The 19,547-nt window shown below is 42.2% G+C and overlaps 1 protein-coding gene across 18 annotated transcripts in view; it reads right to left on the bottom strand.

The window, feature by feature from the left end:
* Nucleotides 1–19,547, bottom strand: part of NRXN1 (neurexin 1) — a 1,127,862-nt gene that overhangs the window by 551,458 nt on the left and 556,857 nt on the right. For all 18 annotated transcript variants that reach the window (XM_065890685.1, XM_065890668.1, XM_065890670.1 and 15 more), the window contains 2 exons: nucleotides 16,693–17,074; nucleotides 15,324–15,514 (listed from right to left, as the gene is read on the bottom strand). In XM_065890685.1, the coding sequence (XP_065746757.1) occupies nucleotides 15,324–15,514; nucleotides 16,693–17,074 (573 nt within the window). The remainder of the gene's footprint in view (nucleotides 1–15,323; nucleotides 15,515–16,692; nucleotides 17,075–19,547) is intronic.

Raw genomic sequence — 19,547 nt, 5'->3', positions numbered from 1 at the left:
CTTTTTATAACAGGTGTGCCCTGTTAGATAGAAGAAAAAAAAAAAAAATCATCTCTAGTCCCTGGAGAACAAGCACAAACTTATTTATTTCATGTTTTTTCTGGGTAGAAAGCCAACGTTACTATTTCCTGTGATTGCTTAAATAAGTGATGTTAAATTACTAGAAGCAAAAGCACGGGAAATTGTTAATATTTCTCTAACACATTTGAACCTAAGAGTAGATAAATGAATACGTTCATAACAATGAACAGTTTGGATTGAACAACAAACACTATCCGAAACTACATCTAAGTTCAGGGCACACCAAGTAGTCATTATTGAAGTCAGAGTTGGCAATTCAGGTGGATGTTTTGCTCTGAAACGCTAGACCTGTGCCCTCCATAGATCTCTATGAAAAATCAGGTTAATTTTAGAAATTCAGTGGTCATCAGTTTGATTTATTAGATATTGTTTAAATTCTCTACACCTCAGTCTTCCTTGGTGCATAAAGGGTTTAATCCTAGAATAACTTGTTCTTACTTCTAGGAAATACCTGCAAATCCTTATCTTTAGTCCCATCCTGGTTTTCTAAGTTCAGCCTAAAAACAAACCATCATCTTTCCTCCCTCCCCACACTGGGAAATTACTTCTAGACTTCCCTATTTTATAGCAATCACATTTCTAGTCACCCTATTACCCAAACTGAAATTAATTTCAATATCATTTATTAACTCCATTCTATTTCTTATACCTTACATTCAAATTATTGCTGAGAACTTTGATGTGGATGACTCAACTTGGCCAATACTTCTGAGGTCTATGCCTCCATTTTCCTTTCCTTTTCCAGTTATCTTCCTTTCCCCACGTACACCTTTTATGCAGTAACCTATTACCTGGTGTCCCTGCCTCTATCCAACCTCCTCATTAATACCATATCCATCGTCCCCATACTGTGTTTTGATTTCTTTAATACATCCCGCTGGTTTCTAAATAAAGTGTGAGGCTCAGGGTGGTCAAGATTTTGAGATATCCTCCCTCAGTAACTTTTTCTAAACTTTGAACAATGTCTCCCCAACAATTTTTGCCAGGGAGAGAATTAGGCTAACATCAATCCTCTACCTATATTTTAATCTTTAGTCAAACTGTATTTTTCACCATTTCTCCAATACTGCACAGTTACTGTTCCATCACTCTTCACAGTACATTACTTCCATCATGAGTGTCTTTCCCCTTCCAATGTTCCATTTCAAAGCCTGATGCAATTTCGGGGTCTCAACTCAAATTCCACCTTGTTAATGTGTTTTCTCAGTCATACGCAAGTATGATCTTTGAATCCTCGTAATATTTTGAACCTCTTTTCTGACAATTAGCATTTCCTTCCCAGTTCTCTGTGTGGATATCTTGCCTTCCCATTATTTTATAAATTCCTTGAAGAAAGCATCGTAAGTGAAGCACCTTTTTAGTCTCATTTTTACTTAGTACTCACTAATTATTTGTTGACTCATTGAATGAATGGATGAATTAGCAGTTTTCATTCAATAAATCATCATTCGAACAATAAGGACATAGTGAGGGTTCCCTGGTTCCCTACACCTGAGAAATAATGAATGAAGTTAATTGTGGGGAATTTTTCTTCTACTGACCGCTTTCTTGAAGCCACCCAGCTCATTAAGAGGGTTCAATGCAGTGACATTTTTTTCCATTCCGACAGTGTAATTCAGGAACAATTTTAACCAACATGTGTTGAATTCATTTGCAGAGAGAGACAGACAAAGATAGAGGTACAGAAATAGTTTAGGGTATCAACGTGTGGTGATGAGAACCTATTCATGAGTCTCTTCAGCAGTTAAAATAAATGCCAAAATCTTTGTGGGAAATCACATTTCAGCCTATCCTGTACCTCTACCTCATTCTATCTCTGGCCACTCTGTCATTCTCTTGTGTTGCCCCATATACAAGTATGACCTAACTCATGTGGCCTCCCTAGGCACACTCCCCACTATGGACACTTTACACTATTTCTCCAGATGCTCCTACTTTGTTACACTGTTATCATTACAGAGAGGTGGGGATTTATTGTTTGTGGTCATAGAACAGAGCCAAGCTAACTGCGTGGACCCCTGATGCTTTGCCTTGGTACATCTGTTAATCTCTATGTGCACTTCCTGTGGGTTTGCAGATGTCTCTCTCCATCTAGCCTGTGGACTGCCACTCCAGGATTCCTGGATTAGATTCCCTCTGGTCTCCTGCTTCTAGCTCTCAGGTCCTTGCCAGCCACAGGTATCCCTGATTCCACAGCAGGCTCCCATATCCAACAGTTTGTATATTGTTTTCACCACAAAGGCATTGAATTTCACAAAACTCACTGAGACAGCTGAATTTAAATGTACAGAGCCCGGACCGAGCGAGAGAGAGCCTCATCACTGCTTTGAGTCCTTCATGATCAGTGCAAGCTTTGCCATGGTCAAAACCAGAAAAGACAGCTCTGACTTTATCATTGTAACAATAACTGACATTGGTGTAGTGCCCTAAACTTTACTGAGCACTTGTACATAGATATTGTCACTTGGTTTTCACCCGATGAGCTACAGAAAGAATAAAGGTTATCATGGACACGTGTCCCAGACAAAGACACTATGGTTCAGTGCTACAACACCAGAAAAATGGCAGGGTCCGATTCCAAGCCCAGGTCTCCTGAATCCATGATAATTTTCACTTAATCTGCACTAGTTTACACACTGTATAATCCAGGTGGTGAGTGGCCAATTTGTACAGCTCCACTGCTACAAAATACAGGAATGTTTTGGAGTAACTTGGCCAGCGGAGAAAAGTAATGGTAATAAATGTTCAAAGAGTCCAAGCCAAATAACACAGATTCCCAGGATGATGCGGGACGTATCTGCATGCTCACTGAGTAATCTCATGAAAATAAAGCCAATTTGCTTCTATAGTCATAAAAGTTAGGTATCTAAATTCCAATGAGTCGGTAGAACTCTCATGCCTTCCAAATTTGATTTTTAGATATGGAAGCCACTTTTCAGTTGCCTCCCACAGAGAGATAAGTAAGACACCTACATTCATCTGTAACCCAGCCTAATACCTGTGTGTGAACAGGTGGGCGGGCACCAAGAAAACTGGAGTTCAGACTTTAATGTTTCCCTGTAGTAAGGCTTTAAGAGTTGATATTGACATTATAGTTACGGACAGGACAGAAAATGCTTTCAACATTCTGAAATTTCTGTTTCTAGCTGATATTTTTGAAATAAAATTGCCCAAAGAAGGAGAATATTTGAAAAGTATGACTGTAAAACTTAGTATGAAGACAGATGTGTGTTTGGCCAACAGACTGGAAGGCAAAGCTGGTGGGAAATAATAAAATGAAATTGCTATGGAGGGGTGTGTGGTAATCCATCTTCTTTTTAACCACGCTAGGTCAGTGACACTGTGGCAGTTGGGGTGTGAGTTCGGGCATATCAGTTCACGCCAAGCTAACTTTGTCTCATGCTTGGTAAATTTACCTTTTGGTAAAAACAGGGTTCAAATATTTTCATTACTTTTCCATTTTCCCCACCCAAGTGACAGCCAGTTTAGATACTGTAGACATACTTTAGCAGCATCCAGCCTGTCACCAATTTCACGTTTCGTTTTCCACTCTCTGGGTGTTGTTCTCTGGGACTGCATACGGTCTGCAGAGCTTCCCTATCTCACAAATACTGTTCCACCGGACACGTGCACAGCACCTCAGTTTGAATGGTGATTTGCCATCTCTCGTACCATTTGATTCTCATACCAACTCTTCACAATAGGCAGGAAGTTGTTATTATCCCTACCTGACAGGTGAGCAAATTACCCTTCTGGAGAGGTAAGTGACCTGCCCAAGGCAATGCAACCAGTCCCAGGAGAATAACACTGGCACCCCAGCCTCCAGTTCCAGGTGACCTCTTTTCCCACTGTACTACACTGCCTCCTAGTTTTACTAAAAACCTTCTCAGTGACAGGAATAGAATGGGTAGAGGCGTTTAGAAATGACTGTTCTGTAAATTAATAGAGACTTATAACTAGGGGACCTGTAAGAGGACCTATTCAAACCTGCTATCTTCCCTGAAATTTTGAGGAGCTCAGTATAACAACTTGGCTTTCTTTTTCAAAATTACTTTTCTTATTTCAAAGAAATTTTCTTTTCCTATTTCAAAATAAATGTACATTTATTTTGGGTGGGGAAGATCTAGTGGTGTACAGAGTAAGTATAAAAGAACAGCTCTTCTCCATCATAATGGCCTGTTTAATGCAGGTCAAAAATGTCACCTGCTCTCTACTTAGATATACAGAAGAAAAGTGGGGAAAGCCACCCGGGTTTTCTGGAAAGCCAGAAAGGACAAAGTGATACAAAGTGCACAAAAAAGCTTTACAGACATTGCCAAAAAGCTTCTTAAAATATCATGAGCTTGAGAGAGTCAAATAAAACTCACATTTTTCTTAAGTACCTGAACTCTTCTGTATTTTTTTCAAAGAACAAATTGCTTCTGTGCTTAAAGGATGGAAGAGTCTCAATCAGGTCATCAAATCCCACTGGAATAGTATATAAAATTCCCTAGGGCATGTCTCCAAATACTTTGTTCTTCCAATACTTAAATTATTCTTAAGGAGAAATGCAAATAGTTAACAGCAGTAATCAAAAAGTGGGTCGAGAAGGTGTGGGGAACTTTTCCTAAAGGCTAGGAAAATGGAGGGCTTAACAGTTGAATGGACTAGCAAATAACCTACTGGAACAAGCTGATGATGGATTGATAGACCAATCTCCAATCATCCAACCAAGGACTATATTTGCCTGGGCCTGCTTTAAGCATCTATAATGCAAATGTTCTATAGAATACATGTTAAGGACACACAGCAATTAAAATTGTTGGCTGTTGTGTTTGATGAAGACTTTAGGGGCTAAGGAAACAGAACCAATATATAGATTCTATACAAGGCACATGGATGGGGAGAGCAAGTGGAAAGTGAAAGGAGAAATACCCAGTTATTTTGTAATTACCAGAGGTGCCATTTGCAGCATTACACAGGTAGGAATGTAGAAGTTTGAAGAACTATGTTTTATACAAAGGAGGAAATAATTTCTTTTATTACATGACATTTTTCCCTAAAATTAATATAAGTACTATCTTTCACTCTAGATATCCAGAAGGAATCCCTTCTAATACGTTGGGAAATATATATAGTAGTATTGAAATATTTCTATGGACCTGGGTTCAAATTCTACTTCTGGGCAATTAACTTAGTCTAAGTCTCCATTTTCTCATCTGTAATATGGAAGCATTAATGTCTCACTCATCTAATTGTTGTAAAGATTAAGAGATCATACTTGTAAAATACAGCATCAAAGTTGAGGTTCTGACTGAAGTGCCAACATAATAGATATATGATAACGTGAGTCTGAGGCAGATACTGAGATGCAAAATTTACAAAGGAGATGATAAAATACTGGTTCTCAGTCCTTGAAACCCTCAGTTATAGCAAGAACATCATCATCATCAAAGGGGTCCACAACTGGAAAGAAAGATGCCCAAGAATATTTTCTGAGGTAAGTCCTATGGTGGGATAAATTTGCACTACTGCCCGATAAAGGAGGACTACATTCTAGCCCCAAGCCTGGTGGGAAGGCTCTCAGGTCTCCTGCAGAACTTGTTTTATGTTTCTTGAGGTTGAGGGATACAGAATTGCTGGGTTATAGATACAGTACATTAGTACAGGACCTTAAAGAAGTCATTTTACAGTCCCTGAACTGCAAGGTGAAACCAGTGGTGGGAGATCCAAACAGTGTTTGTGTTGAGGGGGAGCAGGGCGGGGAGTTGGGGGGGTGGAGGTGGGGACAGAACCTAGTACAGCGTGGCTAGGAATGCTAATAACCAACCTCTAAGAAACCTGGGAATGCCAGCTGGGGCTGTCCTGTGCCAGGGCAGTTATGGGAAAGTGGCCTAAATACTGCCAAACCCTGTCATACCCAGGTGGGCCTATTTATGAGTGCATGGGATATGATCAGCCCTCAGAAATGGTTAAAGTAATTATGCTTACCGTTTGATTTCATTATCATTACTGTTTAGGTGACATGTCTAACCTTCCTAAGCCTCACCTTAGCTTCATCATCTGTAACGTGGGGCTAGGTACAGCAACCTCATCAGTTAGCCATGAACAACAAGGGGATAATATATATGTAAGTCTCTTAGCGAATGGTTAGTGAAAAGCGGATGACGATGAAGACGATATGATGGACCTTGCCTAAGGACACACAGAAATAAACGGTAGAGACGCTATTTCACCCAAGTCTGTCTGACCCCAAGCCTGAAACTTAATTATAATGCTATATGGCTTCTTGCATTATCCTTAAGAAAAACCTGAATAATTCATTGCAAAGGCCAAGAAAGGGCCCTTTTAAGAGCAGACACAGAAAACCCCATTAATGTGGCATTAACAAGAAACCCTGATTGACCTCATGGGGTTCTGAAGTAGCATCGGAAGTACCCTCCAGTGTATGAAAATCATGGTCCAGCAGCAGCACAATGGCATTAAAAATGTGCTTTCCTACATGAGTAAAGTTAGCAGAACTGGCTTTGAAGCATCTCTACAATAGTAGGGGTGACTTTGTACTAGGGCCACCCAATTTTCCAGTCTATTCCGATTTTGATCCATGGCTCTAGACGAATTGTTCAGGGTCAGCGGGAGAAGCTAGCTGTCCTCTGAGTCACGGTTTAAGAGGGCTAGAGCTGCATTATTACGAAACCTTAACTCAATGAAACAACTGCCTGAATATACTAGTGATACTTACTTTTGAGATTTATAACGATCACTTGTAATATTATCCAGATGCCAGCTGGGGCCTCTCTGTCCTTTGTAGATCTAGAGGGGCCTGGTTTGAATCTTCCCAGTTCCACAGAGGATGAAAATCTGGTTTCCTTCCTCCTGTGTCCCTGTGAATTCCAGTGAGACTCCGACTTCTGCTCTGGCTTTTGAATCCCATGGGCCGCCTCTGACCCCCGATGGACACAGTCTCTGTCTCCACCCACAGAATGATTTTGTTCACCCAAGCATTTATGATTTGAGCCATCTGAACAAATCGGGGCCATGCAATGCCCGGTTTCCCGCCACCTAGATGACCGTAGCCTCAATCCCAAGCCCCTGCTCCAGAGCAAGCCAAACCCATCCCCTTGATTTTTGCATAGCAGCTTCAAGATCACCTTTTGGAGCCCTTGATGGCTCCACTTATACCCCAAGTAGACCGTCCAAATATCTCTTCAAACAAATCCAGAGCAGTCGTCTTTTTACAGTGTGACCCTGCCTCCTATCCCCCAACCCTGGTCACAGGTAGGACGTGTGTTCCAATCAAATTTACTCCCACAAGAATTTGGCCCTAGGCTTCCGAAAGTCAAGTCAGTCTCTCCTGAGTATTTGAATTGGTCAGGGGTGGAAGGCCAGGTCTGGGGAGGCCACGTTTGCCAACGCTGGTGAAAGCAGAGAAAGCCAGTGTGCAGAGAGGGAGGAGAAGGAAGGCTCCCTGGGAAGCCAGGAGAAGGCAGCTCAGAGCCCCCATGGAGACCAGGATGGGACGAGATGCTGGCTTGTTGCTAACAGCTTTCCTGATACGGCTCTCATGAGCTCCAGCTGTAAATTTTCTCTTTCTTGCCCTTGGGTTTCTTGAATGCTCTACTCTGCCCCACTTCCCCCTTTTTCATTTAAGTTAGTCTATAGGGGTTTATGCTTCTTGTACTCCAAAGACCTTTGTATTTTTCTCCCTTCAGAAAAGAAGAGGGAGGTCTGAGAGCCATGAAAACTGGAGGCTTAAGGCCTTCCTCAGTGAGAGAGAGGATACCGAGCTTTCCTTCCAGATGGCCCTGACATGGGGAGCTCGTGGCCGAGAAGCTCAGCCTCTAGAAGACAGCTCAGCTGCATTCCTGGCGTTCCCTGCAGAGGGACAAGCGCTGATGAGGCTGAGGTCTTGTGAGCAGGCACCTGGCCCTTAAGGACCCCGCTCTGAGCACATGCGGGCACTCTGTTCTCCACAGCACACATGGCACCAGCTTTAAGAGCTCATCTCATCTCATCACCGTCCCACTGGGACATGGGAAACGGGCACCTTGTCCAAAAGGCATGTGAGCGCTGGATTCGGATTTCTAGGAGGCCACACTTTCCTGTGGGAGGAGAGGGAAGCTATTTCTCCTGGAAGAGGACATCCTTGCAGATATTCCGAGCACACAAGCCAAGCCCTGTGGCTGTCAGAGCTCAGCCAGGGTCGAGGGTGAGAAGGAACCAGCATCAGCACTTAAGTCCCTATAACACCTTCCCCAGAGCAACTGCAAAGCGGAAGGATTGAGGTCCTTAAAGTTGCACCAGAATAAAAAGCTAACGGGGGCTTCCCTGGCGGCGCAGTGGTTGAGAGTCCGCCTGCCGATGCAGGGGACGCGGGTTCGTGCCCCGGTCCGGGAGGATCCCACATGCCGCGGAGCGGCTGGGCCCGTGGACCATGGCCGCTGAGCCTGCGCGTCCGGAGTCTGTGCTCCGCAACGGGAGAGGCCGCGACAGTGAGAGGCCTGCGTACCGCAAAAAAAAAAAAAAAAAAAGCTAACGGGTGACCCATGTGCTACCATGTTCCATCTTAAGCTCATGGTGGACCATACGAACTGGCTTCTTCAGTGAGTCCACAGAAGGCCTCATTTCTTTTCAGCATGTGTTCCAGGCTGTCACTAGCAGAAAACTGAGGTGAATCTGAGCAATGCAACTTGCTATCCCTGGTCTATTGTGAAAAGTGTTAAACTGGGCATCAGAAGACCAGCCAGATCTAGAACACTGACTATCTGGCTGGCTGTGCACAGTCTCCTGAGCACATGTCTCTCATGTGTATAAGGAAAGGCTCAGATCAAAGTGTCTCCAAGATCCCTCCAAGCTCTAAGTTCCCAGGATCCTAAGAGTGGGAAGAGAAATTTTAAATAATAGAATTGGTGGGAGTTGAAAAAAACTGTGCATAGTAAAACTATACCCAATGTAGAAGAGATTCCAGAACAAGTACAATGAGTGAAGGAATTTAAAAAAAAAGAAAGAAAACAGAGTTCACTGGTAGGGAATAAAGATGAACTCTGTGGCAGTCGTGGAAGCTGGTCCAAGGGTTATACGAAAGGAGAAGGAAGAACTTCCAAGCCAAACGTTAGACAGCAGGTCCGAGGCAGCTGGGCCTGGGAGGGAAAGGATGTCTCAACGGCGGGGGGCAGAAGGGAGTAGTATTAAAACAAAGTGACAACGGCATTATAGTAAACAAAGGAGACTGAGGCTTATTTCTGCAAAGCCTGGGAATTCAATGGAGACGTCAGGAGAAAAACAATAGTTTCGTATCTCTAATTGTCTTTCAATTCTTATGTGGGAAACGGAGTAACAAAAATGTCAAGTCTTACTTTTATGTACTCAGAGCCCAATTGTCTCTGTTCTGTACCATGACAATTGCCTCCAGAGCAATCTCTTTCCTCAGCCCATCCTCTGCACCGAAGCCAAAGGAATGATTCTCAAGCGCACCATAAACTCCACTCTCCTGCTTAAAAAACCCTTAATTCCCTTCTCTTCACCTTCTGCCATGATCCTTAGGGCCCTTCTGAATAAGCAAATCACCTTGCTTCCTTCTGGGAAGCTACGAGAGCCTTCCAAGCCCACAGCCTCCGTCCCAGAGACCATCTTTTAAGTTCCTGTTTTATGCCGTGCAAATCTACCTCTGGGTTTACAGCTACTCGGTCTGAGGAAGTGAGCCTGACCACAAGTAGCAGGTAAAAAGCCCATGCAGTTGTGTTCTAGACAAGTCCACTCACCATGTTAGAGCATGTTTTGGGGGGGAATCTGAAAGTGAGAGGAAGAGGAGAGTGGACAGAAGTGGAAACGCACACAGGAGCAAAAGCAATAGGTAGAAGCCATGAGGCAGAAGCCAAGAGTAGGAGAGACCAGGAAGCGGTCTCTGAGAGGAGAGGAAGAATGATCTAAGTGGGAGTAGACACAGCAGAGAGAGGTCGGTGGTGCAGCCCTGAATTAGGGAGCAGTGGGCATTTGTATCCAAGGGAACATGTAGAAGGGCTGCTCTTGAGATCCCAGTATGACTATTAGAACAAAGTTTTTATTCTCTGTGTGGTCTCGTTGTTCAACAGCTGAAAGGATGTCTTGTCTCTCTTCCTAATGGATCCTTAAAATAATCTCCCATTAACTGAAGTAATGTGAGTAAATCTCTTTCCCTTACACACCGAAAAAAAAAAAAAAGAAAGAAAAAAAAAATCTAACAAAGATAGCCTAACCAACAGGACAGACAACATGTTCAATGCCATCTCCTGCTTTAAGGCTAAGCTCAAAGTCGGACTCTTCTCTGAAAGTTTCGTATTTGAGTAAATTATCTGGGCAAGGCAAGCAGGCTACCAGATGTTACATGGCTGAGTACACAAAGCTTGGGTATATTTAAACATGATCAGGGTTTTGGAATAGAATCTGGATCGCTGATTTATTGCAGCAAGGATTTGTCTAAAACACTGAAGGGTAGAAAAACGTGGGATATGTGGTCTATTCAGGACTGGAGAGGGTAGGTAGCTGAGTAACAGAGGCTGATGTGAGATCAAGATGAAAAGAGCAAGAATGCTATTCATCCTCAAATCTCTGCTTAGAGATTGAGTCTATTTGAAATGACAGCCCTAGTCCAGTTGTCTCTGCTTAGGGGAGCTCTTAGTGGCTTGGAAGCAGGATAAACAACAGCAGGTGTTTGCTTTCAAGGTAAGATTTAAGGAGGGATACAAGGAAGGTTAACAAGCACACACTAGTCATGGTGGTAAGAAGGGAAGAGACAAGATGGTAGGACAGAGGGAGAGCTCACTCAAAACCCGTAGGGCCAAGGAACTGGGGTATGAGAGAGAAAACAAAGGTCAAAGCTCTGCCTGGGCTGACCTAGATGTGGCCTATGAAGGAATTATTCACTTTTAAGTAATTTTGCTAAGTGGCCACCTGAGGGCACTGTATTCTCTGCGCCTAGGAATCTTTCACTTTTCCTTCGCAAAGTAAATTTTCCTCAATTTGCTGAAGGATAAACTTAATAATGTCTTAAGGAAGGGGACCCATGGAAGATGGGGGCCAAAGACAATCCTTCCCCCATCTTTGCTCTTGAGCTAGATTAACGAATTAGCAAGACTGACCTCAATTCAAGTCCCTGCGTAGTTTCAAGGATTAAATAAAATAAGCTCATTTAAATCTATTTAGTGTTTAGTAGGGAATCAATGCATATGAGCTCCTTCCCATATACATACACATACAAACATACACTTTTGTCAAATACAGGAACAAGAGAAAGAACAGCAGGAAGAGTTACACCAACCCTTTCTCTCTCTAAAGGGGCCAGGACTCAGAAGTCCCACAATGAAAGTAAGTACAACTGTGCTAGGCAATCATTGCAGAGAGCAAATTTCTGCTGCTCTTTCCACTGCGTGCTGCAGCTTGTACATAAAAGCCAGACGGGACGCAGCGCAAACAGCTGGGAAATAAAGATGAAAGCAAAACTGTATCAGCGGGAAGAGACACATAACCCCCTGAGAACGCGGCAGTGTCACGAAAGGCAATTTGAACAAGGTCACCCGCGTGGAATTCCTCGTTTCAGAGAGATTAGGCTCTTACCTATTTCTGACTACCTTCTTCCGAGTCAAGCTGGGGAATGGGATAAGCGGCCCCTAGCTTGCACACTTTCACACTAAACTCCTGTCTATATAATGAAACAGAGCCACAAAGGCGTGCGTTATCCTAAAGGCTAACTGTGGAATTTTAGTTGGGCGAAAACAGGGTCCACTTCCCAGCGCCAGTGGAGCCTGTTGAGGCTTTTTTCCCCCCGCTCCCGCAGGTTTTGCGGCCTTATGCTGCCCTCTAGCGTCTTTTTCCGGTATGGTAACATGAGAAATACAAGCAAGGATCCTGAAGCAACCAATGTCGCTTTGGCCCAGGACTAGTAAAACAAAACAAAACAAAAGTTCTAACATAAAAGCAAAACCAAATTTTGTACTAAAATTCGAAAGTGAGTTAAATTTGGCCTCGACATAGACATTGCATTCATTCAGGGCTCTGAAACTCAGCATCTAGATTAGTGAGTGCCCTTTAAAAATGCAGACGACCTGGCCTTCCCTGTAGTCTTTCTCAAATGATCCCTGCCTCAGTCTGTCTGAGGGGGTTGCGGAAATTTGCACCTCAAGAACCCCATCATAGGACTCTGATGTAGTTAAATAGATTGACCTCACTCTGAGAAGAACTAAAGTTTATGGCAGTGACCTTACACAGAGTGTAGAATACATCTGATAATTTTAATTCAATAAGGGCCAAAAAATACATAAAATAAGACCATTGTCCAAATTCGGTCACCTCTCATTGCTTCTGCATTGAGAGTGGCTGAATCCTACATGACTAGCATACAAAGGAGACTGCTGTTAAATTCAGAGTGAAGAGTTCCTGTCTGTGGTCTCCTGTCTCATGAAGCTCCCCTAATTCCAGGGGCCGGCATCCAGGTGGGAAGGAGAAACAATGCCTCATCGCGCTTACTCATCCTTCAGGTATCTCTGAAACAATCCTTCCTCTAATATTCTACCTGGTGACGTCACATTCTTTTCAATGTCCTGATGTGTCTCCAGGGAGTCCTGTTCTCTGTCCTGTCAATGTTCCCTCGGTGTCAGTCTTCTCCGTGGGACAGAAAGCTTCTTGTTACAGGAAGCCTGCCGCCCTCTTCGCACCTGTGCTCTCCACTCTGAGCACAGCGTCAGCGCTCAGTAAACACTCCTTATCTGACCAAGGCCCCTGGACCCACACACCAAAAGGTGGTGCTTGTGGAAGCTGAGAGATGTCCACCCCAGGACCATGCTCTCTTCTCAGGCTCCCTCGAGCTGGGGACACACATGGCAAGGGGGCTTCTTGGGGTTATTGTTGTCATTGGATCACACATCCAATTGATGAGTTCACAGCTTTGACTTTTAATGTTTAAGTTTAAAAAAAATTGTTTTTGATGTGGACCATTTTTAAACTCCTTACTGAATTTGTTACAATGTTGCTTCTGTTTTATGTTTTTTGGATTTTTTGGCCGTGAGGCATGTGGGATCTTAGCTCCCCAACCAGGGGTCAAATACGCACCCCCTGCATTGGAAGGTGAAGTCTTTACCACTGGACCACCAGGGAAGTCCCGAGTTTTAATTTTAGGAACTTGCTCTCACTTTATGGCATGGTCTGGTTAAGTCTGTAAACAGGAAGGAACTTCACAAGGTAGAGGGGGATAGTCATTAGTATAGAATCTCTTTATACATCTGGAAATGTACCTCAAATTTAAATTGTGCTATTTTTTTAAACACAAATGCACTCAGTCAGAATTCAATACTTAGCATCTTAATATTATATAAAACGCTATTTTCAATTCATAGTTTTAGCTTTTTATCATGGATAAAGCCTTTCTTATATTCAAAATCCTGAAACACTCAACGTTTTAACAAAAATCAGCTCTGAGGGTTTCTTAGGTTTGTAAAGGTCCCCTCCACCACCAGAAAGAATCCCATACCATGTCCTCCAATTACCCTCACTTCAGTTTTTTAAGGAACAATAGGCAAATATTTACTTCTCAGGAGACAGTGCCCTAATTGCCCAATGAGATACCCACTGCCTGGCACTGCTTCTCTGTTCCCTCAATGAGTAGGTCTGTGCATGTCACATACTTCAATCAAGCAGGAACTGCTTCTTTTCTAGACATTTTAGTGTTCCACCTAGTGTTCAGGGTTTCTAGGGAAGCTCATTTATGCTTACTGAGGTCTCTCCCTACACAAACAGGACATTTTGCTTTAGCTTTGGTGGTTGGCATGGCCAGCACACGACTGTCACAATCTCTCCCTTTCCTTGACAATTACCACCTGAGTCCGCTGTGCAAAACAGGGGCACCCACGAAATAGGGACAGAAAATGCCCTCCATTCACTTCAGTCAGAGAGAAGAAAGAGGTGTAGACTGTAAAACAGCATTTCCTTTGAATTTCACTTTACTTTGTGAACTAAGCTATTAGATTTGTAGGTACAAACAGGCTCTCTTTGAAGTTAACAAGAGGCCCACTCTGAGAAGGGAGACAGCCATCACCACACATTTTATGTGTTAGACAAATATAGTACTGGGATTGTAAATATATTCTGCAATTACAGAAAGTGAAACCCTTTTCTGTCTTCTCTCACCTTACTCACAGCTTTTTTTTCTCTAGAAAGAATTCTGCTGGGTTTTCTCTTTCCAGTTCCCTAACTCCCCTATGTATTTATCTTTTAAATCAAAGGGCAAGATCCCATCAGTACAAATGAACAGCTCTTGCCAAGCAAAAATGATGACCATGATGATCCCTGCAGGGCTTTGGAATGCACCCAGTCAGTGCAGAAGGAGCAATGGAGGGGCCATGTGTCAGAACTGGGGTTATGATTTGCTCTGCTGAAGTAGTTGTTTTAACCCTGGGCAAGCCATTCAAAGCTCAGATTTCCTACATTCACAAAGAAGTGCTAATAACATCTTGTCCAATGCTTGTTGTTGTGTTAAGTGAGATGGATATATGGACATGCTCTTAGCGAATCACAAAGACCCATTCAAATAGAAACTTCTGTTATTTTCCATTATTGACAGATTTTCTAAGTATTTTGTCTTGCTCACTTGAGAAATCAAGTATCAATAAGGAAGGAAATGTAAAGCAATTATACTCCAATAAAGATGTTAAAAAAAAAAGGAAGGAAAAAGTCTGTTAAGACTTCCTTAGCAGCTGGTGAAAGAATATTCCCATTGGTGTTTGTGGGTGTTGGGAGGGATTAACCACTGGAGACACAGGGTATAAGCCAGCCTCAGACCCCTGTTGGTGAGAGGCTCTGTAAGTATCTAGGAAACCTCACCAAGAAGAGAAAACTAATAAGCTCTAGAAGAAACTCAGTAGGTATCTGGTTACCTTGACTCCAAATCAACTAAAAGCTGTTGGGACTAAAGAAACTTGCAAACGCCTACTTTTCTTTATAATATCAAGACTAAGATATATTCTTCTCACTCCTTAAATTTTAAGCATGCATGCATTCTTAGGTATTGCATTTTTGAGCTGCTATTAAAAATACGTGTTTCTGCCACATTAAAGGGGGAGCAGGGGCTTGTGTGTCGTATTATTAATTACATGTTGGAGATGAAATTCTGGTCAGTCTTTGCAAAAGGTACCCACACCCCGCGCCCCGCTCCCCCCACCGCTAAAGCAAAGCTTGTGCCACAGGAGCACAAACCACGTGGGTTCCTGCCTGCTGCTCTGACTCCGTGAACTTACTCTTAAGGTCCAAGTTCCTGGCTCCTGCTGTGATTTGCGTTGTGATTTTCGTGTCAATCTTTACAGTGTGGAGGTTGCTGGTGTCCCTTGATATCATCACGTTGTGCCACTGATTGTCATTGAGAGGTTTATTTGAGCTCCCTTTGATGAGGTTAGCACCATTTCCCAAATCAAACACGTAATGTAAGTACCTGGGAAAAAAGGGAAGGTGGAAAACTGCCATCACTTTTTGAATTTCTGATGGAGTCAAACTGCTTATTACAAACAGAGATCTCTTTTGCAGGCGGTTGCATCCTTGCTAGAAGTCATGAGAGTGAATTGTGTAGAAGCTCAACTAACAAGATGGTAAGAAACACTACTCTGTTTCAGCAAGGAGGATTATTCATTGTCTTCAATACAGGAAATAGTGAAAATATTTTTTAAATTGTGGTCCACACTCCACTTCATCGCTGTGGAAGATAAATATCTGTGACTACTCATTCCCTATTTCCACCACTCTCTCCATCCTCTGCCAACCACACAGAACTGGCGAGTCTCAGCTTCCTGCACTTGTTTCCTGCCATCTTGAATGCCTATTTCTCTATGGGAAATGTGCACTCATCCCTCAAGACCAGCTCAGGTAGCCACTCCCGGACTCATAGGTTTTCCTAATTTTGCTAAATAATCTCCTGAACCTTTGCCCAAGATCGTATTAGGAAACTTCTTGGTGCTTTTCTGCTAAATTTATGTGTTCACCTGTATCCCCTCGGGTTGTGTGCATCTGTGTGCCTTGGGGTTGGTGGAATCTGAAGTGTGCACAGAAGTGGCAAGGAATATGGCATATTATCTAGCCAATTGTAAACGTGCAATGATATTCACCAACTGAATGAATAAATACCTAAATCAATTAAAAGATACCAAATGTTCATCACAGTTTCAAGGAAATGTCATAAAAATCTTTCTAAATTCTTCAAGAGACTCTGACATACAATTAAGCCTCGATTAAATGGGATTTTGTGGAGTTGAAGTAATCTGCTTGCATGAATTAGCTATTTAACTTAGCTATTTAACTTAGCCAACAAGTGTAGAAATTCTTTTGTGGAATTACCATGTGCGTAGTAAAGATATCCACATCTGAAGAGTAAGACTTATGGAATGCCTACAATAAATTAGAACTCGACGCTATTTGCACCTTATGTATGGAAATGTAGATATAAAAAACTGTACTGAATCCCTATGAACTTTATAAGATACCTAAAAAGTGGTTTAAACAAATGCATTATTTGCAAACCACCCTCCCTGCCCACCACCTTCTGTTTAATGTATAATTGTGGAACTTGAGGTTCATTTTCATAAAGCTCCGTTTGTCATTGAACGGACCTGTACTTACCCTTTAACTAATTCAACCACAATAAAGTCGTTTCCATCCCCACTGTTATACAGAATTAGTCCATCTAGGGATGTTGTCTTGAACTGGAAAAAAAGATGCATAGAAGTGTAGGCTTGCAACGTAGCTAAGGCAACATAGCTCGATTTGGTCTTGAAGGTGACAGGGTCTGCTATGATGTTCCTGAAGCCAAACCTGGCATTGAGCTCACAATAATCTATGTCGCCATTTTTACACAAGTCAATGTATGCCATTCCATTAAATGTCAGGCTCTGCAGGTGTCCAATGAAATTGGAGGGAACAGAAGACAGATACCGGCGTTCCGTGATGATGCCAGTCTCTATGTTATGAAACTCCAGCCTTGTATGATCCCCCGCCATTTGACCTAAAAGAGAAGATGGTGTATTATTATTTTCTGCATCTGAAGGGCACTTTCAACTTTAGACTTCCATAGCAAAATCACATTTTAAAATGCAAGGATCTACAGACCTCCCTGATATTCAGTTATGTATGTATAGTAAAAATGAGAAATGACCTTACATGGTGAGGCTGAATTACTTAATAAAACTTTCTTAGGTCAAGTTTTAATCTCTGTCCAAATTTTAGTCTTAACAAAAATGATCCTCATTAACTAAAGTTGCAGAATTTTTTAAAACTAGAAGAAAGAATAAAGGAAGGAAAAAATGAAGAAAGGAAGAGAGAAAGAGTAAGAGGAAGAAGAGAGAGAAAGGAAAAGGAAGGAAGGGAGGAAGGAAGGGAGGGAGGGAGGGAGAGAGGGAGGGAGGGAGGGATGGAATGGAGGAGGATGAGGGGCAAAGACTATCCTAAATCATCCCAGTAGAAAGTGATACATCCCAGCTCCATGGTGATGTGATGTCTGTCTTTATAAAGAATGTTCTTCGGGCTTCCCTGGTGGCGCAGTGGTTGAGAATCTGCCTGCCAAAGCAGGGGACACGGGTTTGAGCCCTGGTCTGGGAGGATCCCACATGCCGCGGAGCAACTGGGCCCGTGAGCCACAACTACTGACCCTGTGCGTCTGGAGCCTGGGCTCCACAACAAGAGAGGCCGCGATAGTGAGAGGCCCCCGCTTGCCACAACTAGAGAAAGCCCCCACACAGAAACGAAGACCCAACACAGCAAAAATAAATAAATAAATTAATTAATAAACTCCTATCCCCAACATCTTCTTTAAAAAAAAACACACAAAAAAACACAAACACATATGCCCTTTAAAAAAAAAAAAAGAATGTTCTTCAAGAAAAACAAAAAGTAACTGTATATTTTCCTATATCAATAGAAATAATGAAGAGCTGCTGACTATCCTTCCAATTACGAGCCATGAAAATGTGTTTGAGGTTAAATATGTACTTTTCACCTTCCCTTTTCTATACTGAATAATTCCATCTTTCCTAGACCTAGTCTCCCAATCACGAAGAATTCCTGTTGATCTCTTCTGGCCTTCTGCCATTTTCCTTGCACTTAGGATTTGGATACCTAAATTGAGCACGACATACCAGTTCAAGGCATGTCCAATTTTAAGAATACCAGTAAAATTATTCCACATTACCACAAAGTATAATCTTCTATTAAACACCCTAGTGTGAAGCTCGGTTGCCAATTTATTTAGTGATTCACTCTTCAACTCAACCCCATCCCTGTTCATCCTGCCATATTTCTCTGCCAATCCCATTAAAAGCCTACTTAGTCCCGTCCCTACCTCCAGAGTGATCATTGTACCTACCTGCAAGGTTGAAGTCAAAATTAAAAAAGAGGTGAACTTGCTTTCTAAAGCACAGCGGTAAAGTACTCTTATCATTGCTAGTGATTCGCTCCTTGCATCTTGTTCTTGTCTAATTAAACTCATTCACTTTCTTCAGAAACTCAAAAAGGTCATTTAAATTGCAGTCAAGTTCTTCCAGGTGTTAGCTTCACTACTCAGTTTGGCGTAATTGGAAATTTTATCGAGCTTACCCTATCCCATCATCCCTGATATTAATGAAAATATGAATTAGAGCCAATCCCAGTCTCAGCCCTGGGAAGATGCACCGAACCTTCTTTCCAGGTGTGATAAAGACTGAACACCCCCCCTTTGTGGGCCTCCTTCAACCAGTCTGACAGATTTCCATTTCTTTAGAAAAAAACAATAAAATACGAGGTGGCATTTTAAAGGAAATGCCTGTAATTAAATCATCAAAGGCATACTTTTTGTTGCACAAGAAAAATTGCCCACATACTTGATTTTGATGTTAACAAACTCATTGGTATAAAAAACTCTCCCCTGAGCTGTACTTAATGCTCCTTAATCTCCATACCTCTTTACTAGTCGTTGATCCTGACAACAGCAGTCCTGCTATCCCTCGGCATGTTCTCTTTTCAGTTATTAGTTTGTTCTGATTCCTTCTCTGCAAATGTGTGTTTTTTTAATACAGGAAATAGCACTGTGAACAGTTGTCTCTCCTCCCTCCTCCCCACTATACTTCCTTCTTGTCTATCCCAAGCAAAAATACTGTTAAATCCTTAGCAATTCTGGTTTCTCATATGACATCACTTTTCTCCCCTTCTTCAGTTCTTTTGTTCAGTGACCTCAATACTAGTCTGTGTGGAACTACCTCTTGGGTAGCAAATAAAATTAGCCTTTAATAATTTTCAAATATAAATCACTAGAGACACCAGTAACACTGAATTAACAAGCTAAATAGAATGAAGAATATGCAAAGCTGAAAAGAATTACTTGGGCTTTTCTATCTCCTTGTGTTATTTTATCTTTTTCATTATATTAAAATCTGAGTCTTAACTTGGTGAACCCACCCTGCTCCTGAAACGGTCATGTTTTCTTCTTAAAAGCTACATTAATGAAC

The sequence above is a fragment of the Phocoena phocoena genome, chromosome 14 (genome assembly GCF_963924675.1).
Source record: "Phocoena phocoena chromosome 14, mPhoPho1.1, whole genome shotgun sequence".
Lineage (NCBI taxonomy): Eukaryota > Metazoa > Chordata > Mammalia > Artiodactyla > Phocoenidae > Phocoena > Phocoena phocoena.
This window is presented reverse-complemented; position numbering and strand designations above follow the sequence as displayed.